Source organism: Musa acuminata, chromosome BXJ1-7, assembly GCF_036884655.1.
Source record: "Musa acuminata AAA Group cultivar baxijiao chromosome BXJ1-7, Cavendish_Baxijiao_AAA, whole genome shotgun sequence".
NCBI lineage: Eukaryota > Viridiplantae > Streptophyta > Magnoliopsida > Zingiberales > Musaceae > Musa > Musa acuminata.
In genome coordinates this window covers 39,314,970-39,337,324 of record NC_088333.1, presented here as the reverse complement: position 1 = coordinate 39,337,324, position 22,355 = coordinate 39,314,970, and the positions used below count along the sequence as shown (strand labels likewise).

General features: G+C 37.6%; 5 protein-coding genes across 7 annotated transcripts in view; 1 reads left to right on the top strand and 4 right to left on the bottom strand.

The window, feature by feature from the left end:
• The window catches only part of LOC103992459 (uncharacterized), a 30,015-nt gene extending 27,659 nt beyond the window's left edge, over positions 1-2,356 (bottom strand). Inside the window, exons 1-3 of the mRNA XM_009412158.3 lie at positions 2,138-2,356; positions 1,429-1,596; positions 1,259-1,348 (exon numbers count right to left, since the gene is read on the bottom strand). Of these exons, the coding sequence (XP_009410433.2) occupies positions 1,259-1,348; positions 1,429-1,596; positions 2,138-2,317 (438 nt within the window). The 5' untranslated portion in view covers positions 2,318-2,356. The remainder of the gene's footprint in view (positions 1-1,258; positions 1,349-1,428; positions 1,597-2,137) is intronic.
• Positions 2,357-3,086: 730 nt separating this feature from the next.
• On the bottom strand, positions 3,087-3,779 carry LOC135680036 (protein LIM3-like). Its single transcript, XM_065194021.1, has 2 exons — positions 3,299-3,779; positions 3,087-3,220 (listed from the first exon to the last, which is right to left on the bottom strand). Exons 1-2 carry the CDS (start codon positions 3,621-3,623, stop codon positions 3,198-3,200), a joined length of 348 nt encoding a protein of 115 aa, XP_065050093.1. The 5' UTR covers positions 3,624-3,779; the 3' UTR covers positions 3,087-3,197.
• Positions 3,780-4,049: 270 nt separating this feature from the next.
• Positions 4,050-8,717, bottom strand: LOC103992457 (uncharacterized). 2 transcript variants are annotated; one of them, XM_009412155.3, is made up of 3 exons: positions 8,569-8,717; positions 8,113-8,171; positions 4,050-4,582 (listed from the first exon to the last, which is right to left on the bottom strand). In XM_009412155.3, the coding sequence occupies exons 2-3, from the start codon at positions 8,141-8,143 to the stop codon at positions 4,245-4,247; spliced, it is 369 nt and encodes a 122-aa protein (XP_009410430.1). In that variant the 5' UTR covers positions 8,144-8,171; positions 8,569-8,717; the 3' UTR covers positions 4,050-4,244. The 2 variants fall into 2 exon arrangements, with proteins under 2 accessions (XP_009410430.1, XP_065048988.1); XM_065192916.1 differs by having other exon boundaries at positions 8,578-8,657.
• A 119-nt stretch (positions 8,718-8,836) lies between these two features.
• On the top strand, positions 8,837-15,240 carry LOC135679312 (cytochrome c-type biogenesis ccda-like chloroplastic protein 2). 2 transcript variants are annotated; one of them, XM_065192915.1, is made up of 12 exons: positions 8,837-9,050; positions 9,197-9,268; positions 9,410-9,465; positions 10,178-10,305; positions 10,390-10,475; positions 10,598-10,629; positions 11,017-11,178; positions 11,738-11,810; positions 11,928-12,028; positions 13,408-13,500; positions 14,358-14,404; positions 14,883-15,240. In XM_065192915.1, the coding sequence occupies exons 1-12, from the start codon at positions 8,972-8,974 to the stop codon at positions 14,956-14,958; spliced, it is 1,005 nt and encodes a 334-aa protein (XP_065048987.1). In that variant the 5' UTR covers positions 8,837-8,971; the 3' UTR covers positions 14,959-15,240. The 2 variants fall into 2 exon arrangements, with proteins under 2 accessions (XP_065048987.1, XP_065048986.1); XM_065192914.1 differs by having other exon boundaries at positions 8,839-9,089.
• An 867-nt stretch (positions 15,241-16,107) lies between these two features.
• On the bottom strand, positions 16,108-21,454 carry LOC103992453 (eukaryotic translation initiation factor 3 subunit E). The gene is made up of 8 exons (XM_009412150.3): positions 21,137-21,454; positions 20,904-21,058; positions 20,460-20,687; positions 20,245-20,366; positions 19,168-19,387; positions 17,199-17,341; positions 16,762-16,905; positions 16,108-16,455 (listed from the first exon to the last, which is right to left on the bottom strand). The coding sequence occupies exons 1-8, from the start codon at positions 21,342-21,344 to the stop codon at positions 16,353-16,355; spliced, it is 1,323 nt and encodes a 440-aa protein (XP_009410425.2). The 5' UTR covers positions 21,345-21,454; the 3' UTR covers positions 16,108-16,352.
• Between the last annotated feature and the right edge of the window lie 901 nt (positions 21,455-22,355).

Sequence of the window (22,355 nt, the reverse complement as noted above, 5' to 3'; positions counted from 1 at the left end):
TAATAGTTCTGATAAGCTACCAAAAAGAAGAAGCATGGACCTAAACAAGTAACTAGACAAGGACAGTTCACTGCCTCCACTTATGAATAACTTTACCACGTCTAAGGCCAAAAAGGATGCAAGTCCACAGAGATTAAAGGAATAATGAGCCGATTAAAGTGACGTGAATGATTGCCTCACTACGAAACTTGGTGAATGATAAAAAAAGAGATAAGCAATCAGCATCATAATGCAGTATACATGAAGATGATAGGATCTAAAGTTCAGGGAAAAAATAGATTCAATTGAATGCATTAAATGTGAATTGATCGTTCAAAGTGAATTGATGAATATATATCCTGAGACATAACCAATCCTCAAAAAAGAATGCACAGTTAGTTATAAGTTTCATAAAAGTGGAAATATGTCTTCCTTTTGTTTTTGAGCATTTTGGCTCATAAAAACAATTCTCACCACTCTTGTGCTAACTCAAAAAAATGTCTTAACCTGCCCGTGCATGCAAGCACATGGACACTTCTGATACCAATTGGACTCTTAAATGGGGACTTCAATCAGATGAGTTAGCCATCAACTCTTTCATTAACAAATATAACTCCTCCTCGAGATGGATCCTACAATAATAGTCTTAATAAGGTTCCTTTTAGAACATCCAGATTTGATTGGTATTAATAATTTTGTGGACTGCAACCAAAAAAGAACTGACCTTTGCTAATTGTTGAGCTTTAATGAAGAATACATACACAAACAATAACAATACACAAAATTCATAAGATGCCAAATAACAACATAGGTTCAATGTATAGGATTAGTTTCAAAGAGATCAATGATTTAAATCAAGTTTAAAGTCAAAAGCATATACAGAGGAGACGCGTCGACACCCAAGAGATAAGGTGATGAAGCATGGTTGAAATGTGAATTTTTGTCATGCTTAACTCTTCCGCTATGTATATTTCATTTTTCTCCTTCTTTTCTCCTTCTTCATCCCTCTTATAAAAGTAAACATTTCAAATCCTTTGTTTGTTTTTTAAACTAGTGTAACATATAGACAATCAACATGTTAGGCATTTGATTTGATATCTTTCAGTCAGCTCAATACATTCCACACAGCATCCGAGTCGAATTGTTTCTCAAAATATTAACAATTAGATAGTAGCAGAAACCTGAATGACAACTAAGTACACAAGCTTCTTAGATTAAATATTGTTTCCTTTGAAATACATAACAAAAATAATTTATAAACCAGCATATTCCACCTGACCTGTGCAACAATCCTCAAGATGATTTCTTGATGTTGAGGTGGACCTTTTGCAATATTAACTAAAAGATCAGGAGCCCTAGAGGATTTGTCCTGCAACAAAGGGCGCAAGCAGTAAGTTACATCCAGTACAAGACATCTATAGCCTTAACATTGTAGATAGAAAGAGATACCTCTCCGTCCAAGCGCTCAAATGACATCTGAATGTACACAATACAGAAGTTCCTAACCATCGGAGAAGCATTATTTTCATTATAAATCCTCCATAAATCCAAGAACGGAAGAGCGATATCTGGATGGTTCTTCACCCGCTTGTTAACATGACTTAGAATCTCCAAAACCTACATCCACGACGCAAAAAAAGGGAAAATAAGAGAATCAAGAAGATACTATAAAACTATTTCCAACAACAGAGACGACAAATCGATACAAGGACAATAAGAACTACAAGAACCTTAATAACAAGGTTGAAAATTCACAACTCGTTCGACTTAGCAACCAAACTACAGACTGCCGAAAAAGAGAACATCCTCCTTGAAAACTTTAAAGAACACTACAGGTTTGATATTTCGGGGACTACAGGAACACAAAAAATGTAGTTCGTCTCGCAGCTCGAACCCGACAAACACGGCGGAAGGATGGTCCGGCCTTTTGAAATGATGCACGAACCGACAAACAAAACTACCAAGAATTACGATCAAGAACCGACAGAAGGTTACCTGGTGGATGGAAGGGGACGGAGAGGCGAGAGAAGAGTAATTCTTTAAAATGATGTTCCAACCGACAAACAAATTTGATCAAGAATTGCAATCAAGAACCGAGCAAAAGATCCAAAATCAGGAGAAAAAAATCCCGAGAGACAGCTGACGGCAAGAAAGTTACCGATTTGCGGATGGAAGGGGAAGGAGAGGCCAAAGAAGAGATGGAATATGGAAGGATCTTGGCGAGTAAGGGTTCGAGTTTATCATCGTCGGCGAGGGCGAGACGAGTCAGCATGCGATCGAGCATCTCCTCCCTCTCGACATCGGACGGCGCCGCAGCGGCCAAGACGGAGTCCGTCATTCCCGATCCCCGCTTCGGCTGCAAGAAACAAGAAAACGATGTCAAATCCAAGACACGGGATATACTTATACGCGAGTCGCCCGACCCGTTAACGGCCTTGCTTGGAGGCCAGCAAGTGAACGGTCTTGATCGGCCTACTTAATCTTACGTGGCGCGATGGACCATGATTGCCTCCGCGTCCGCGTCCGAGGTATCATAACCCAACATGATATTTCTTAATTAATTTTTTTACTATTTATAATCCTGCTTAAATATATTTTTTAAATAGAAAAATAGAAATATATTTTAAATATTTTTCTATTTTTCTATTTCTATTTTTTCCTATATTTTAAATATTGGAAAAACAGAGTCGCCGCCGTCTTGTTCTTGACCTTCTTCTTCATCGGCCATCATGGAAATGTTGCCCAGAGATCATCATAGGTGATGCTGTTCCGTGTTTCTGCAAGCACGTCACGAAGGCCATGGAGAAGGTCATAAGCGTGAAGAAGGTTGTCTACGTCACCACGGCGTTTCACCAGCTTCTCGACCATGGAACCAAGTGCGGTAGTGACTAGTGAGATACCTCTCTCGTTTTGTTTCATTAATATGTAGTTCTGAGTAGTTCGTGTAGAGATTGATTGACTTGGTTCATTAACCTATCTTCTTCTTCAAAACAAGATAGAGGACAACGAATCTACGAGCTCCCATCAATCATACTTTGCAGGAAACTAGAGTGCAGAACAGTACGCAGTAGCAGATGATGGAAAAGACGAGATTACTACACCAAAGACGCAAACAGAAACGAAGTAGTTTGTTTATTCATGCTTTGATCGGTGATGCTACGTCAAAGCAACAACACAAGGACGCCTTTGGTTTCTCTCCTTCCTGTGCCTCTCCGATGTCATGCCATTGGAACAGTGTAACCTGCAACCAGTCCGCAGTCAAAGGAAGAACCCAAAAACACCAAACATGCATAAGCCATAGGGTGAGGAGAGAGCTTACTTCCGCATTTGGTTCCACTGGGAACAGACTTCCCACAACACTTGGCGACGTAGACGGCGTTCTCCATGCTAATCTTCTTCTCCACCTCCGACGGGATGTTCTTGCAGAGGCACACGATGTCGGCTTTCTGGACCTCGGCACAGCACTCCTTGGATGGATCCTTTCGGGGGCCAGGGACGACGTACGCGCGGCACAGCGACAGTAACAGTCCAAGGTCAGCTCCACACATCTGCTGGGCCCGCACAGGGGCGCCACCAAGCAGGGCCGAGGACATGACCAAGGCCACTATGAGGACGAAGAAGAAGGGAAGCCTGCGTTCTGCCATCTCTAAAGCTTCAACTCTCTCTCGTCAGTCTCTCCTACAGCGCGCTTCTTTCAGGTGAGAAGAGCCGGCGGCTGGCTGCTTATATAAACGACGACTGAGGCAGCACGAGGGTCGTGTGTTGGTCTCGAGGTCTGACAGCAGCAACACAAATGCCGGCGTTCGACAAGAAACGTAAAGCATTAACGGAGAGCGAGTGTCGTCGTCATGTCAAGCTGCAGAACTGGCAAGGCACTGAGCTCGTGACTGCCAGAACTGGCAGTGGCAACGATTGGCCCAAAACTGAAGCCACAACAAGTTAACTTGGAATTAAGATTCCCATCGAAATAAAAGAAATTAGATTTTTGGTGGTTCTGTCAGCCACCAATTTATAACGCAACACTTGAAGTAGAACCATTAATTCACAAAGAACAACACTGCACACAATCATACTCAAAACAAATTGGATCCTGCAAATATTACTAGCAACACAAAGAAGTGGCATAGGGCTGACTTGCCTGCCTGGATATGCTTACAAAAGCACTGAAATAGGTTATAGAAGTCCTAAAACTGAATGGTCTGGTCACAAAGATCACAATCTGAATGTGCAACACTAAGCATCAACGTTCAGAAGGTTGATTGATGCTACTTTTCATCAATTGATTCGGTCCAACCAAGGCCTGGCCTAGGCATCTCTCCTTGTGGTTCTTCAAAATCACGCGCATCACGAAGTGAAGCCTCGAAATCAGTTGAATCAATTGCAACTGGAAGAAAGCTGCTTATATCATCTCTAGCTCCAAGACCTCCAGCTCGTATAACATCGTCTGCTGATATCGCAACATCAGTATATGCTACACCAGTATCATCATTGTTCTTTTGTTCTACGACTGTCCCATTGTTACCCTCCATGTGATAGTCATCGATGTTCTTACTGTCCTCTGTTGAACCTTTAATTTCCACCTCATGTTGATTCTCTTTCTCAACTGACACCAAAAAAAAAAAAATCAAATTAAGATTCCTTCAAGGACTAATGCTCAACAGAGGTCATGAAATACGAAACAGAATATACATTGCATAAGACCTACCTAACTTTGGCAGGATAGTTTGGAGAGATACTGAAAAGATCTGAAGGAACAGTATTGAATAGCACCACAAATCCTAGACTTTTTTCTTTTAACCTTTTTAAGAAGTTACATGAATTCTACATAGTTGCAGTTAATATAAAACAATGTTTATAGAAGCAAAAGCATGGTCTAGCAGCAGCAGTCTTCAATTTCAGCATATGAAAAATTATAATAGGGAAAGCAACTTGACCATGACACAGAAATTCTAATGCAATATGTCAGGACAACAAATGCAAAAATGTTTTTTACATAGAAACTTTTGTTCCGAGTTGACATTTAAGGCCTTGGGCATGATATCACTGGCACCAAAAAAACTACTATAATGCCAGATATTGCCAGTTTCTTCTATTAGATATCATATTTTCCTAATCCATTTTCAGAATACAGATCTCAGTCACGACAACTGTAACCGATAGTGTTGTATTTCATTCAGTTTATGGCTTAACTTTATCGATGTGCATGCTTATTGTATTCTGAAATTTTGAAGATTTAAGAAAGGATACAATGACAAAAATGAAAGAACAGGTTTCCCTTTTTTCTCAATACCAAGGATTGAAATATCGTACCGTACCGGAGTTTCGATATTCGCTCGGTACGATACGGTACTATATACCGAGCGATATACCGTTCGGTATATATATATAATTCAGCGACGTCGTCTCTCTCTCTCTCTCTCTCTCTCTCTCTATATATATATATATATATATATATAAGTAAAAAAAATCTTATATATATATTTATATAAAAATAAAAAATAATTTTAGGTGATATTGCCAAAAAAGGTGACGTCCCTTTCTAGGCAACGTTGCCGAGGCAACGTTGCCGAGGCAACGTTGCCGAGGCGACGTTGCGTCGCCTTTTTCGACGACGTTGCCAAGGTGACGCGACATCGCCTTTTCCCGCTTGGGGAAAAAGAGGCGACATCGCATATTTATATTATATATATATATATATATTATAATAATAATCTATATTATATATATAATACCGCTCGGTAGTGGACGGTCCGTGTACCAATCTGCTGGCGGATCGGTACGTACCGCCCGGTACAGGCGGTATTATTCGAAATTGTAATCCTTGCTCAATACACCATTATTATTTCCTAAAATTTATTAAACAATAGCTCATAATTATTTTTACATACAATCAATAGCTAGTCCAATCAATAGATAACAAAATCTTCTCGGTTTAGCTTGATTACCCAAGTAATTAAAAGAAACATAAGCCATAAGAACATTACTAAGCACAGGCATTGAAATGAGATATAACAGGCCATCCTCATATGATAATAAAAACAATATATAATAGAAAAAGACAGTTTCAATATGTATATAATTATTAGGGCCAACATACAAAAAAGTGAACTTGAATCTCCTAAATAAATTCTGTTTTATGATCTAGTTTGTTGCTTGCAAAATTGTAATTATGAACAGATGATGACATACTATAAATATTAAGATGACATGCATTATCTTCTGTGCGTTAAATACATGACAATACAATGAAAAAGAATTAACTTATTATTGCCAACGACATAAATGAAGATTTAATGATGTAAAGGCAGGCAAGTGGACCACTAATAGAGACAAAAGTTTTTGCCCCAGGCCAAAAGCCAGGGTAATTGGCCTTATCCTGGATCTCACCAGCCACCAATGGGGCCTATTCAGACATCTAGAGCGGCTAGACTAGCTGAACCATTGAAATGCTGGAACAACCTTTGTTTGGCCCAGTGTGAGCAACAAAAAGCCATAGAAGGCATTTTTGTTTAATTGTGGGCCCAATGAATATTATATATGGCAATCCTTGCACCTAAATACATCTCCCATGGATCTGACACCTATCTAGTTTTAGATCATTCTTCATAGTAGTAAAAATCTACCTAAGAATTATTGATATGGAGCAAATGTCATAGCTTTTGTGCTCAATTTGTATATTCAGTTTACTCTCATCCTTAACATAACCAGAAACTCATTTCAGATAATATACTAACAAAAAACCCATTATTCGCATATCAACTCCTGTTATAATAGAAATGGACCTTACTTTACAACCATAAAATGAGGATCAGCCACCTAGATTTCCTCCCGGCTTACTCAGAAAAACTTAATTATATATGATAAAACAGCAAGCGAATTACACATAACATACCATGTCATATTACCTACAATTAGTTACACATAGACACCAATAAGTACAAATGTGTCCAAGATCTTTTGAGATACACCAGAATTCAGATTACCATCTAACCCTACATAATGTTCCGTTGTTAAAATCTAACTGTGCCAACGAAAATGAATTTGTCATGAGAAACATGTAGTTTCATGCAACATTCTTGTCTCCAACCAACTTACTCCATGTTCCAGTTCATTATACAAATATGGATTCATGCACAACATTACTTAGATAAATTGGTAAGTTCTTTGTTTGTTTCTACTGTTTTTTGCTATGCTAAGAAGCAAGTGGTTCCAGATGCAATGGAAATCTGACCACCTTCATAAAGAAGACCTTCAAGAAACAAATTTCTCGTGGTCGAAAATGAGATAATGGTAACAAGTTTTTGATTTGCATTGCATGCATCAATCATTAAAATAGTTCTAAAATTACAGTCTCCACTTCATAAACTTTCCTACACCATCAGCTCATCAAGAGCCCAACTCATCTTTACATAACCACCTTAAATACTACAGATCAAGAATGGAGTTAACCAGTTCTACTTGTTTGTAACTTAAGGCCTTGCGCTTCATATACTATTACCTTTAATGTGACATCAAGGAACTTTTTTCTGTCCTCAACCTCTCGAGATACAAGCAAATTCTCTCATAGGTTGAATTGACTAAAAAGAGTTTGATACAAGTTATGCTCAGTTTCTTGGCAATTTGTAACCAGAATGAATTCTTTATTTTTACATTTTAGTGAAAAAGCATGCCAGGGCCAAGACTTTAAATTTGTTTGGCTTTAACATGTAATGCAAAATGGAAAGTGTTACATCTATAAATCAATTCCACATAGTCAGTGACTTTTTTTCTACTCTTCACTGACTTGGGGCTTGGGACAACTTTCTCTACTATGATCTCAGTACTCACAAATTGTGAATGTTTAAACTATGGCATCATGAAATACTTTTTCTAAATCCATAACGTTATACAAATATATCTTTATTTATGATTACACAAGGGAATGTTATACACACACATAAACTGAAGATAATCTACATTCATGTATATGTTTAACCATCTAATTTAGAGCAATACAAGTCTTGCGTTAAACAATTACTTAAAATCTCACTTTTAGCTCACAACAAGAACAAATACAGCAAAGTAATAAGTCTAACTTATGTACAATCGAAGGATGGAAGCCATCAGAAAAACAATGGATTAACGTCACAATACCTTCAGAACTTGTTGGTTTACTATAATCCATAAATCTATTAGGTCTCTATATCAACCTCCTGAGAAAACACATAAGCATAACAACATTATCAGCTATGACATGATATGCGGTGAACAGTTTTTCATATCAAGGTAAAATAATGATTTGGGTAGACATGCAATTCTCTCAAAAATGAAAATCACTGGGTTTCATTTACTTCAATGGAACGACATCTTCAAAAGAAAGAGAGCAAAGACAAATCCTTTCAAGGCTTCTCTAAAGCCCAAATTAGGTAAATCTTTGGACAACTCAAAAGTTGGGAAACCTTCAACCCAAGAGTTGTCAGATGTGTGCAGAATCTTTGAAATCACAGCAGAAATTATCAACTACAAGGTTTCTGCATATGCAAAAGTCTAATATTGCTGACATTAAAACAGAAGAAAGAGAGAGAGAGAGAGAGAGAGAGAGAGAGAGACCCGCCCTACGTCCGCTGTGCGTCTGTGCCGTCGCCTGGGGTGGAGGATGCGGAGCACCGCGTTGTTGCGAAGCGTTCTCTTGGGTTTGATCTATGTCGACGCGTGTACTGGACACGAATGAACTACATATAGCTTTCGGCGATATGATATATTATATCAGGCGTTGCAACTTAAATAACGGCCATTATATAATATATATCGGATGTTATAAACAAATTCACCATGATCTCATTTCACTGCAGCCACAAAATAATTTTTATTCATTATTATAACCTCAGACAAAAAGAGTCAAAGGATATTGGGCGAGACGTCAGGCCGACCTCTTCCTGTTAAGGACTCCGGCGACCGGCAACCGTTCCTCCGCCCCTTCTCTCGCGACAAGTACAAGTAGAGCAAGGATAAGATGATCTCCGCTATGAGCTGCTGCCGCCTCTCCGCTCCAACCAAAATCCCAACCTTGAGCAAGAACCCCAACGTCCCAGGCAAGCCCGCTGTCCCTCTTTACGCGCGCGCGCACTTTGGTATCTTCTATCAGCAACCCACTTTGTATTTTATGAAATATTTTGTCACGCTAGAGAAAATATCGTGGAGATTCTTCAGTTAATTAGTGGTTGCAACTTCGTATCAGGAAAGAGGATGCATGAATTGCCTGTCAAGATGCCCAAAGTGTCACCTTCCCTTTGGGTGGCAGCCATGGCAGGTAATTAGTTCCCCTTGGATTTTATTCCAATTATTGCCTCTGTGCTGCGACTTCATTTGCGGAGAAGATGGAACCTTTCGGGGATTTGGTGCCTGCTATCTGTTTGTTTAAATGCTTATTGCTGATGTGGTTTGATTGCAGTGGGAAGCTTGGTTGCTGTGGATTCTGTTGGTGCCTTGCCTTTGGAGAATGTCTTGGTAAAAGAACTTGTTGCTCTTGTGCTTTAGATTGTCATGTGGTTCGATAACTGGCCTCTCTTAGCTAGCCGATTATATATATGTTGTGGTGACATCAAGTTGATGCTTATCAAAGATAAAAAATCTACACCTTAATTGAGAGGTTGCTTGATGCCTAAAGAGTTCCTTGAAGCTCTGAATTTCATATACCCGTACCATGTGGTGAATAATTTGACCGAGGCCAAGTAAGAGCTTAAAAAATGATACACTTCTATTTTCAAGTTTCAGCCTACAAACTTAACAGCTTTTGATTCCCTAAGTTGCAGATACACAGTCCCTTCTCACTAGATAAATTTTCTATAATTTTATGTTAGCTTCTACGGTCAAACTATTTGAACCTTGACTCATGAATTCATTTGTAAAACATTGAAGTTCTTTGAAGTGAGATCTAACTTTTGCTTATATTGAGTTCTTGAGTTTCGAGGCCTTTTTCTTGATTTTTTCATTTTTTAAACCACTGGTTGAAAAAGCTGACAGATTAATGTTTGTATTGATTGAATCCTTTTCTTGTAAGAGCTTCTGACTAACTTGCTCCAGATCCAGTGGTCGATGCTTGGGACAAATCGAGACTTTAACTTCATGTAGCATGTTCTTAATAGTTAATATATCTGTTATTGCATGAGGTTAATTTTTGGATCAACATTGAAAACTAAGTTTTGTTTTGCGGTATCAGGAAGTACCATTCCCCACTTTTCTAGCTGATATAAACCTTGGTGATTGGTTTGGAGGTCTATTGTATTCGGCTGGACAACAGGCTAATGAGGCTGTTCAGAACCAGTTGTCTGCCCTTAGTTTTACTAGGTTGATTTATTTTCAGTAATTGATTTTAATAACTATCAATCTTTATTTTTTTATTTCAATATTTGTGAATGTCTTTATTTGCAGTGTGGCGGTTATTTTTGGTGCAGGTCTTGTTACCAGTTTGTCACCTTGTACTCTTAGTGTCTTGCCATTGACACTAGGATACATTGGTAAGCACATTAGTCATTAGGAACATCATTATATGGTTGCTTTTATTAAATTATCCACTGCATAAAACAAAATGGTAAATTATTTTATTGGCTAATGCATGTCTGCTTTTGCGACCATTCAGGTGCTTTTGGCTCTGGGAAAAGTCGAGCTGAGGTAAGAATTTGTCAAAGCAATAAATGATGCATGCGCAATATGGAAGAAAAAGAACTAAGATTTGACAATATCCTAATCATATCAGAATATGATATCAAACATACAGGATTGAATATATAGCTCATATGATGCTGTATGTTAATTAATAAATGATCATTACAATTCGGGAAACCAATTTTACTTTAATATTCATTTCTGGCAATTGGAATTAGTGGCCTAACTTGTTGGTTAGAGATTCTCCTGGAATTAGTGGCCTAACTTGAAAGCAATTGGAATTACTTTCAATTTCCATCTGATTGTGAAATTGAAAGTAACTCATTGTGTTCGAACCTTATCTGATAGGTCGTTGCTAAATGCTGCTTAAGGTTGTTTTGCTCTTTTTCTTAGGTTATCTGGAATTCAGTTTCTTTTTCGCTGGGCTTGGCGACAACATTAGCCATCCTAGGAATCGGTGCTTCTTTTGCTGGAAAGGCCTACGGGCAGATTGGCCAAGGCCTTCCAGTAGTTGCTTCGGGCTTGGCAATCCTGATGGGTTTAAATCTCTTAGAGGTAATTCAACTTCTTCATTTGGTTTTTCAAGAATGAAGCTGCTTTTGCTGATATTCTATATTTGAGCTATATTAATATTTGAAGTAGTTATGTTGTTGAACCAGCCACTGTAATATATCATGCAAAAGGCCTTCCAGTAGTTGTTGAATATGATAGTTTTCCTTGGATCTCTCCAGCCACTGTAATATATCATGCAAAAGGAATAAAGTTACTTTTTCTCCAAGGTCTATTTATTTGATAATGAATGAACTTTCAAGCCAGAGTATCCCAAGAAAATCCTTGATGATCATGATTGTGCAGATGGTTTTCTGTTAAAATCTCAACTTAAGAGATACAATGAAACCAGTCAAAATTAAGTTGGATATGTTGTGCAGATATACATTGTCTAATGCCCTTGTCTTTCCGAGAAAACAATTATCTTTGTGGTTTGGGTCCTATAACTCTACTATTCACTTTATACTACGTGATTTAGAGTGCTTAAACATCTACCAAGATGTTCCTAAGTGTTAGCTTTGCACTTGCTTCTTCTACTGAGCCATCCTTTTTTTTTTTTTCGAAGATAATCGAGTTGCAACTTCCCTCATTCTTTAGTGATTTTGACCCTCGGTCCGCAGCAGCTAACTTCCCCTCGGGTAACTATATCTCGTTTTACTAGTTTCAATTTTGTTAGAAGGGATACATGATTTGCTATTCTTTACTTTAACTAAGATCTGTAATAAAGGATTTCCAATTTGAAGTTTGAATCTCAGGTGTGCAAGCATATCTGGCTGGCCTTACATTTGCCCTAGCTGCATCACCTTGCAGTACTCCTGTTCTTGCCACTCTTCTGGGATATGTAGCAACATCCAGGGTATCAAAATTTGAGCAAAATAAAATTATAGCATGATTTCTATATGTGCTAAACTTTAGCTTTTATATAGTGCAAGAACTTTTTTGTTTGAACAGAAATTGAGGCTGAGAATTTAACTTAAAAGTTTTGTTATTTTTCCATTGTTCTTACTAATTAATTACTGTCATCATGTATATAAACCCAGGGTTTTGAATACCGATCCGTACTGACGTACCGAGCAGAATTTTTAGTTTGAACGGAAATTGTGGATGAGAATTTAACTTAAAAGATTTGTTATTTGTTATTTTTCCATTGTTCTTACTAATTAATTACTGTCATCATGTATATAAACCTAGGGTTTTGAATACCGGTTTGTACCGGCATATCGAGCTCTACTCGGTATGGTATGTACCATCGGTACGCCAGAGCATACCGATAGTACATCTTAAAGCCTTAAAAATACCTCCACCTATCATGCAAGGACATATCGATCGGTACATCTCGGTAATGGACGAAATCCGGAGCGGTACTGGTTGGCACGCCTCGGTACCGATCAAAATACTGGTACCGTCCGATAGAGGGCGGTCCACGTATCGGTATCCTCTCAGACTGGTATATACTGCCCATACCAGGCGGTACACATCGAAATTGGGAACCCTGTATAAACCATTACTTGAAACCTTTATTTGATATTAACTAAGTTAATCCAATAATTGGTGCTTAATGTTTTGCTCTCTTTCACTATGTTGTATTCTTTCACCAAGTTGAAGAATCACGTACTGATTGAGATTAGAGCTTGCAATAAAAACAATATTTTATGCTATACAGATTGAGAAATGCATGACCAGGAAACATTGTACAAGGTTTTAATTAATGTAATTTGTAAAGGTCATGGCTTAGTAGAGAATATATTCATCAAAGTCAATTGACAAAGACTAAGTATCATCTTCCAGACTAGCAGAAGGTAAAGCATTAATACTCAGCAATCATTGTGGGTTGTATAAAGTATAAACTAAAGAATTATCAGTATTACATGGCCACTGCAAGAGGCTTTATTTTGCATGACTAACACTGGCCTTATGTGCTTACTGTTAAATATGAGTTTCTTCAGTCCTTGCACATGGCTTTTTGCTCATTCTGTTCAATGGCAATTCTATTGCTAAATTATATTTCCATAAGTTGTTGACATTTTTGTGAAGCTTCATACCTGGTTCTATGCTTTTAATAGTGTAAAATGACAGGAAAATTATATTTCATATGGTCGAAAGTTTGCTTTTTTTTCCATTATTGCAACTTGATGATGTACATTCCCCTTTTCCTGAGTAGAATCCCACTTCTTTATGAATTCTTTACAATATATGCTGCTACTAATGCTTATAATTGTAAATGTGCTCCACCAGGATCCATTAATAGGTGGGAGCCTACTGTTAACATACACTACAGGCTATGTTGCTCCTCTCCTTGTTGCAGCTTCTTTTGCTGGCGCATTACAGGTTAACAACAGATATGGATATCCTTCTTTTTTTCATGTTTCTACAGGATATTCTCTCTTTGATAAATTGATTTATTTACATATTTAGATATGAGTAATTTACTTTACATGAGACATGACTGGCCTTAGATCGAGGTAGCATGATGTTGGTTGCCATCTTCAACATGGACCCACCAGCCTGCTACCTAACAAAATTTAGCTAAACCCTAACCTACTCCAACCAATGTTGAGGTGGGTAAGGGTTGGAGTCAAAGAGGAGATTTTACAAAACTTGGTTAAAATCTGACCCAGTCTGATCAATGTTGAGGTGGTTAACGGTTGGAGTTAAATACGAGATTTAACAAAACTTGGTTAAACCTTGAGCCAGCCTGATCAACGGTGAAGTGGGTAAGGGTTGGAAGTTAAAGACCAAATGTCTCTTGATGTGTAGCGAGATAGAGGTAGAGGAAGTGGTGCAAGTGAACTCCAAGAGAAAAGAGAGACAAGGTATCAAGAGCAGCATCCACATAGTGGACATGAGTGATAGGAACAGTGACTGGAAATGTGCAGAGTTTAAATAGCCAAGATGCAAAAAGAATAAAGTTGATAGTTGGATTTTATGGAGAGTTGAACCTTAAAAAGTAGTGTATATACATTTTATTTAAATTGTTATTGGCTAAAAAACATCGTTTTTTTAATAGCCACATCAACGTTGGTATAGATCATAGTGTTACTTGTCAATTGTATGTCAAGCAATCTGGCTATTGCTTAAAGGAAGTTTAACACTTTAAACTTCTTTGTTATAGATTTCTAAACAATGAAAGTTGTTTAGGTTATTACTCTTCTGCCGTTAGTAACATGAACAGTGCTATCTTGCAGAGTTTGCTTTCTTTTCGGAGGTTTTCAGCTTGGATAAACCCTTTGAGGTATGATTTTTTCTTAATACGATCCGAGAGTATGATTTAATCAAAGAATGTACAGTACCTTTTTCTTTTCCACAATGTTAATCATGACTCGTTAAAAGAAAAAGCAAAGGGTATGTATAGATATTGTAATCAGTAAAACTGGAATTGCAACTATAAAGGGTCAGCCTTTGTCACTTTGTTCATCTACATACTCTTATAGTTTTGATCCCATTTGCCTCAAAAACACTAATCTGACATAGAGTTGTTTCAGCTGTTCAGTTTTTGTCTCGAGCGACTCATGCAGAGTATGAAACTAAGCTAAATAGATATTGTCTTGCATAAATATTTGCTGAACAAGCAAGCTTGTTCCTGATTTGTCTCATCTACAAAAACACAAAAAAAATGAACTCAGGATGGTCTTGTACAAGCATTAACTCATTAACATATTCCTGATTGATACATGTGCCGCTGTCATGACTGACTTGTTTTGGTTTTGCAGTGGAGCACTTTTACTTGGAGGGGGTTTGTACACCTTACTAGATAGATTGTTCCCTGTTGCATCGATGGTGATGTGACAATCCTAATGGGCATCGAAGCAAAGGTGTGGATGCTGATGATTTATTTCCATACGATATTTTTTGTGGGAATATCGTAAGGTTTGCAACAGAAGACCAGTGCGTACAAACGTTGTCAGCATGTCTCGTTCTTTTCTTGGTTCGGGTCAGAAGCTACGCCTCTCTACCTGTGATATTATTATTGCATTGCTGAATCATATACATGCCTTGTGTCCATTGTTATCTTTCGGGGCCATGTATCATTAACTATATGATGCAATGAATCATCACATGATCCATCCATGTGGTACTGCTGCTGGAATGATGTTGGTGGAAACTTGATTCCCTTTGCCACAATAAGGCAGAAGAAAAGTGAACATTCCTCTAACTCAAAAAGGTATTCAACAAGCGGCTTAGGACATATTAATTAGCTACCTTTAACATTTTCATCTTTATATATTTTTAAAATCATATTAAAATTTTTATACTCATAAAAAAATATTTATTTTTTTTCTCACGTTATCTAATTTCATCTTTATATTTTTAAAAATTATATTAGAATTTTTATACTTATAAAGAAATATTTATTTTTTTTCTCACGTTTCTCATATTTTATTAATGAAAATATTATAAAATTTATAATATTGATTCTATCTTATTTTGATTTATCACTAAATATATGCGATATTTTTATCCAAAAAAACGATATTAGATATTTTATTTTCGTAAATATAAAAATAATAATATATTTTTTTAAAAAAAAACATAAAAAATATATATTAAATATAATTAATTACAAAGAATAATATATAATTAGTTCGACAATTAAAAAAAATTACTTTATCACTGTTTTGCACAGTCACCTAATAAACTCTTTGATGTTTGGTTCCTTGAGACGTAAAAAATTAAAGCTTCATAAATCTTGCACCATTATGTGCATCTACTGTTCCATTAGAGTATAATAATATGATCATCCTTCGTATGAGCAAACATCTCTTCGAATTCAAGTTGAATGATCTGCAACCCTGTCCTTCAAAATTAGCTTCTCAGAGAAACCACAGGTCCAATAGCTGTCAATACAGAGAGAATGGTCATGCGACCCTAAATACCTTGGCCTAGCATACATCAAGAGTTACATAAAGTAGAGTTACATAAAGCCAATAAGGAATATGAATAAAGTAGAGTTACATAAAGCCAGCAAAACTCTGCAACACAGTCCAGCAAAACTTTCCCATAAAGTAGAGTTACATAAAGCCAACAAGGAATATGAATAAAAACAACTTTGCAGATGCAAAATTTTCCGCTTGGGTAAAAAGCTTCCATAACATCTTACCGAGTTCAAGAAACAAAGAAAAAAAACTATACTAAGAAGGCCATCGATTGACTGTATGTTAGGAAGAAGGTATAGCTCCCTCCTAACGAGTGGCTTGTGCAGCTTGTGCAGGTTCTACAATGTTCTTTGCCAGTAGGTAAGTCCGCATATTAAGATTCTTCATTGCTTCTATTATCTGCTCGTGCCTGAAGCAACATTTTTAAATCAGTATATACAACCATAAAAGCGAACAAGAAAGTCCATAAATTTAGGCTACCTACAAGGAGAGCTACAAGGACAAAGACCAACAACAAAGAACTTAATGATCAGAGCTTACTGTTTGGATTAGGACAACGGTCATAAACAAGATCAATTAACACAGAGAGAGGTAGAAGTGCATTAGCAGAAGCAGATAGGCCAACATTTAGTTTCTGAATAATGGATGGAGAAACATCTAGAATTGTCATTTGATGGATAGCCGGAGAAATACGTGGATTGGAATATATACTTACACATTTTGATGAACGATTGGCATGGTGACAGTCCCTAACACTGCATCTATTTTAGCTTCAAGCTTTGAGTTGCGGATGAGATTTGTTATCCAAACCAGTGCTTCATCATAGCTCATGTTCAAGTTCAACTTTTGAGCAAGCACACTGTCGCCACAGGTCAGTTTGATAATTAGCAATAATTCATTAGTTTCAGAATACAATCATCTAGAAGAGGAACTCAGGTTCTGGATTAAAAAAAAACGAAAATAAGAAGAATGCAAGAAATACTAATTCTTGACTTAATTCCAACCAGTTCACATAAAGACTGAAGAACCTCGTGAACATAATTAGGGAGATAATGTTTTACCATATCTCAGTAGATTGCAAGAAATACTAAAGGTCATTTGCAACTATTATATACAATCTCAAAATATCAAAGTAAAATGCAAGCAACCTACCTGATATCAATGCACCGATGGATACGGCAGTAAGTCTCAAATACAAAGAGACGGGCATTTTCTAGGAATTCCTCCCTCAGAGGAACAGTGGTAAAGTTAGAATCTTCAATCCGTTTACCAAGGAAAGGATCATTCAATATTACCTAAGTAAACATGCACAACATTAGATTCAGAAGAAGACCCCAATATATTAAGACAACTACATAAAGAAGTTTTAACTATTTTCAATGAGAGAAGTGACTATGACTTGACTTGGAAGAAAAATAAAACATATCTAGGAAAATCATTCATGATGAAACAGAAGTTCACATACAACTCTAATGAAATAAGCCTTGCAGAGCAAACCAAAAAAAAAACAATGAAATACAGAAAGCAGAATCGAACACCATATAAAAATTTAACAGTCAAGCAACATGCTGGAAATTAATCCTTCAGAGATTTTTTTAATCATTCATGGCAACAAACATCCTCAATGACGCTATCACTTTGTAAATCCAAGCAACAAAATTGACTCCGCCCATAAGTTCATCATAGATGAACTACTCACTGAATAAACTTCTGATAGTTACATGTGAATCTTGCAATCTTGATTATAATCATGTCAGCATTGGTATTCCCTCGGGCACATGCCTGGCTTACCTAGGTACTACTATAACAAGACGAACCTAAGGACCTCTATATCAAGGTGAAGCCACTTCAATCAGGCACATGCATCTTGTGTTTAAGACTAAGGGCAAATTTATCCCTGCATGTGGTTGGATGAATTAAGAAATCAACTAAATCCAAAAGGCTCTAATTAACTCAACATATAAGCTGATATAGAGAATTTCATCCCAATGGAGGGAAATTCATGCCAACTGCAAATGTGAATGACTGCAAACAGGTAGATCTACAAACAGCCAATGATGCCCAGCAAAAAAGATTTGTTTTCATCTTCCTATTTTGTGCTTTCAAAATGTCTCTAAATATGCTAAACTGCTGCTGCCTGGGTAACTAGTAGGAGATTACAGTTACACGTTTGATGTCACTTGCCTCATGGAAGGCAGCTGTGATTGCACCAACTTCTGCTTCTTGCACAGCAGTTGTAGTGCAGCTGCTGCTTATTGTTCCACCAGATTCTGCAGAAGCTATGGCTAATGCAGCGCTAGCATGGCCAGTGGTTGCAGCTTCCCTCTTACTTCTGCGAGTGGCAACGATAGCAAAACTTGCTGCTTCTTGAGGGTTTTTCTTATTGAATCTAGTTTTATTTCATTAGTTTAAAGTTCCATTAACTTATTTTTCTCCAAAGATGCTAACATAGAAATAGTTATGCACTGCCTTCACTCAGGATTGCACTCTGTTTGTGAATATTGCCTCTGGTACTTGCAAGCCATGAGCAGTCAATTAGCTTTCTAGCATTCATGCAAGTCCCACTCTTGGATAAAAATGGCTAGACAGGTTTAAACAAGTCTAAAGTCATGGCATTTGGTTCATACAATACAAAAATAATATCCTACATGCCACTACCAAGTCTTCTCAGTGTAATTTTGTTCCACTTCTGAATCTTTGATATAAAGCAAGCAACTGCAGATCAGTTTGATCTAATAACCTTCCACACAAAGCCTTATTTAGTTATCAATCACAAACCTAAGAGTCAAGAAGGCTTGTAGGTCTGAGTGCAGATTGAAGTCATTAAAAATATCTTCAAAGCACCACAATCATCCAACCGTTGGTAGACAAAATTTATAATTTACTCTGAGTCAATAGTTCAACATTTCCAATAATTCCTACCAGATGCTCTAACCAAAACTCCATTGACAAAATAAATAAATAAAAAACAGAACATGAACATTTTGAACCCAGTAGCTACACTCAATAAAAAGCCATTAAAACTAAACTCGGCAACAATATGAAATAAATATTATATCAAACCTTACCACCAAAATGATAGAAATTAGAAAGAAATCTCAATGTACTTTGAAAAACTTACTTGTTCACACTCCTTGAGTTTCTCTTGTGCACCATCAAAGTCATAATTCACATACAAGCATTCCAGAAATTCTGTTATGGGATCCTTGTAGCTATGCAGCTCCTGTTGGATAACTTTGACCAACTCCTTAAGCATATTTCTTCTTCTTTTGTTAACAATGACAGCAGTTGCAACATAACGGAGGAGGTGATGTGCATTTGTTTGAATAGCATTCAAGTATCTGAACAGAAGAAAAAGTGGATTCAAATGCTCAAATTTGCAGATTATCCACTAGAAAATAAGATTAGTCTTAGAAAACTGAAAAATGACAGATTGTGATGTCGATTAGGGCAAATCACATAGTACTTGTGTAGATTGTGATGTCTTACAGATCTAGTTTGACATAATAATATGCATTAAAACCATAAATTGTTGACACCTGCAGGCTGAGCATATCAATCACTCTACCTGGGACTAACTGGATTCAGTTGAAGTGCTGTTTATTGTCAACTAGTATGTTCAAGCTGTCAAATGACTAGATGTTTATTGTGTTTGTGAGCCTTCATGGAAGTGTTGGCAGATGGGTCTGAAAACTGGTCACTATCAATCAATTATATGGAGAACCTACCAGTAAATTTTCGGCTATCATATTTTGAAGTCGATTCAGAACCCAAAATATGTTGAAAAATATCTGCAACTTACGTAGACTACATCAAAAGAATATGCTAGTTTTAACATCAAACATATGCAGAAAAAAATGTCCTTTAGGGAAATTAATTACACTATGTCTACTTGAGTTAGCACAGGCTGCGAGCAATAGGAGAATATAATACCAAGGTGCCCATATAATTACTCCTACATGCTGTGTGGTGGCACAACAATGCACTGCACCAAGGGTACAGTATAAAATGACTTATACCATCTTATAAGGGGCTAACTAATACATACAAAGAGGACAAACTTTCTGATTAGCAACTTTTATGAAAAAGAATCACCACCTACGAGAATTATCAAAAGAAAGATAAGATTGGCTCGAGTATTATTTCACAACAGATGTGACATAAACAAAGAGAAAAATAGATGTTTTATGTGGCAAACCTGTCTTGGAAAAATAGATCAATGATTCCATTTCTGCCATTTTCATGATTAAAGAAGATGAAGAGGCTCCAATGCATCAGCCATATTCTGTTTTGCAGTTGATTCAAGGGAGAAGCAAAGCTCTGCTCACAAGCCAAACAAACAGAAAATTGACATAAATTATGGCAGCAGCAGAACACTTGTAGATTATATGCATCCATTAAAAAATTGAATACCTTCGAATCAATAATCTCTTTTAGCCGGTTCAGCTCCTCAAGTGCAGTATCCCAATTCTGCATTAAAATCTCTGCAGCAAGCTTTCCCCACAGCGCACTCAGGCTCCTCTCACTGTTAGTGCACAACGCCCGATATTGATACAAGTAATCCGCAGCACCAGAGTAGTTACCACATTCAAACTGGAACTTTGCATACTGATAGAGAGCCTCAATCTGATCTGCCCCAATCTGCTCGACAACAGAACACAATCAACATCAGCCACTCCTAAGTACTCTCCTTTTCCCCCTCTTCTTGACCAATAATTTCATGTATCAAGTGCCCTAACCAGTCAATCCTACCAACTTTGCCGTGACACTGTGGCATCACATCGCATTGCGAACACAGATGCAAATTTGCATACAAAATTGCCATCGATCTATGCACTAATGAACCCAAGAACACACCTGAAAGCGGTCATGGAGCATCTGGATGTTGTACTGTTTGTCAGGCCTCAGCTCCTGGACCAAGGAAGCATTCTGAAGGAACGAGATAAGCGGAGCCGCCAACTCCTCGAGGGACTTCAACCTCGCGACGACCTCTACCCTCCTACCCACCATCTCTGCAAGAACACCAGGTCCAGATCACAAAATTGGGAGGAAAAAGAGAAAAAAGAAAGAAGCCAGAGACGAAAGTGAACCTTGGGGCACATCCTCGGTGTGGTAGAGGGCCTTGTGGATGTCCATGGCGTAGTCGACCATGTTAGTCTGGGAGAGGAGCTGGATCTTGGCCTTGAGGATCTCATCGTCGGCATAGAGCTCCCGCTCCTGCAAGAACTCGAGGAGCGGGAAGACGAGGTGGCGATCGAGGTGGGGAGCGATGCGGGAGGTGAGGTCGTAGTCCGCCATGGCCGAGGGCTCGCTAGGGTTTCTTCGAGTCGTCGGCGGCTTGGTGGGGGTGGGGGGGCTTGGTGTTATGTAGGAACGAGGCGGCGAACTGCCCTAGCTTGCCCGAAACAGATTGGAATTAGGAAAACGCACGGAGGTGATACCACCATGCTACCGATGATCCGGTTCGGCCCGGCGGGTTTGAGTGGTCGAGTCGGTTCGATCTGACAACATGGTCTAAAATTATTGTGTCGAACGAACTAGATTGAACCAATTAGGCCTGTGGTCGGGCTCGAGCTGATGATATGTATTACGGCAAGAATATAGAGCTTCCAATAAATTCTTTAGTCAGAACTGAATGAACTTGCAATATGAATGAGATTCCTTTTGGGTTTTCTAATTTTATTAATTAATTAATTGATTAATCAAAATGGATAGTTCAAGTTAAAAAAAATCATCTTTAATATTAGATTTTTATCGAATGACATCCCCATAATTAATTTTTACAAAGGGTCATCTCTTTTTCAATCAATCACTTTGTAAAGATGTTCCTCCTCTGTCTTCAATCAATCACTTTCTTTCGATCATCGTTGTCTCCACTCATAACTATTGCGCCTCCTCAATGAAGGTTAAATTATAAGAAGAGGAGACGAAGGTTTGTCGATAAATTATAAGAGGAGGAGAAGAAAAAGGAGATGACCACCACATTGCTCGTGGTGAGAGCAAGAGCAGCTAGGACAATCATAAGCGAAGGCAACGATGATCGAAGATGACACTAACAATAATGATGATGGTTGAAAGTGACCAGTGAAAGACCAAAGGATTTTTCATCAAATTGACTAAAAAAGATTGCCCATGAGTGAAAACTATGGGACATCATTTGGTAAAACCATAACAATACAAAAAATTTCTAGATAAAATATCCAATAATCATTATCAATCGATTAATTTATATTTAATAATATAAAAAATAATTCAATTGACAATGATGAAAATATCAACTATTAGTTGTTGGTAAAGACCTTGATGAAA

Bases quoted from the DNA above. Each gene is read 5' to 3' on its own strand.
- LOC135680036 (XM_065194021.1), bottom strand. From the start codon at position 3,623: ATGGCAGAACGCAGGCTTCCCTTCTTCTTCGTCCTCATAGTGGCCTTG. The intron at 3,221-3,298 runs GTAAGCTCTCTC...GACTGGTTGCAG, and splicing joins CAGTGGAACCAAATGCGGAA to GTTACACTGTTCCAATGGCA.
- LOC103992457 (XM_009412155.3), bottom strand. From the start codon at position 8,143: ATGGATTATAGTAAACCAACAAGTTCTGAAG. The intron at 4,583-8,112 runs GTATTGTGACGT...TTTTGGTGTCAG, and splicing joins TAAACCAACAAGTTCTGAAG to TTGAGAAAGAGAATCAACAT.
- LOC135679312 (XM_065192914.1), top strand. From the start codon at position 8,972: ATGATCTCCGCTATGAGCTGCTGCCGCCTCTCCGCTCCAACCAAAATC. The intron at 10,306-10,389 runs GTTGATTTATTT...CTTTATTTGCAG, and splicing joins TCTGCCCTTAGTTTTACTAG to TGTGGCGGTTATTTTTGGTG. The intron at 12,029-13,407 runs GTATCAAAATTT...GTGCTCCACCAG, and splicing joins GATATGTAGCAACATCCAGG to GATCCATTAATAGGTGGGAG.
- LOC103992453 (XM_009412150.3), bottom strand. From the start codon at position 21,344: ATGGCGGACTACGACCTCACCTCCCGCATCGCTCCCCACCTCGATCGC. The intron at 16,906-17,198 runs GTAGGTTGCTTG...CTGTGGCGACAG, and splicing joins CATCGGTGCATTGATATCAG to TGTGCTTGCTCAAAAGTTGA. The intron at 16,456-16,761 runs GTAAGTATATAT...ATGTTGCTTCAG, and splicing joins CCAATCGTTCATCAAAATGT to GCACGAGCAGATAATAGAAG.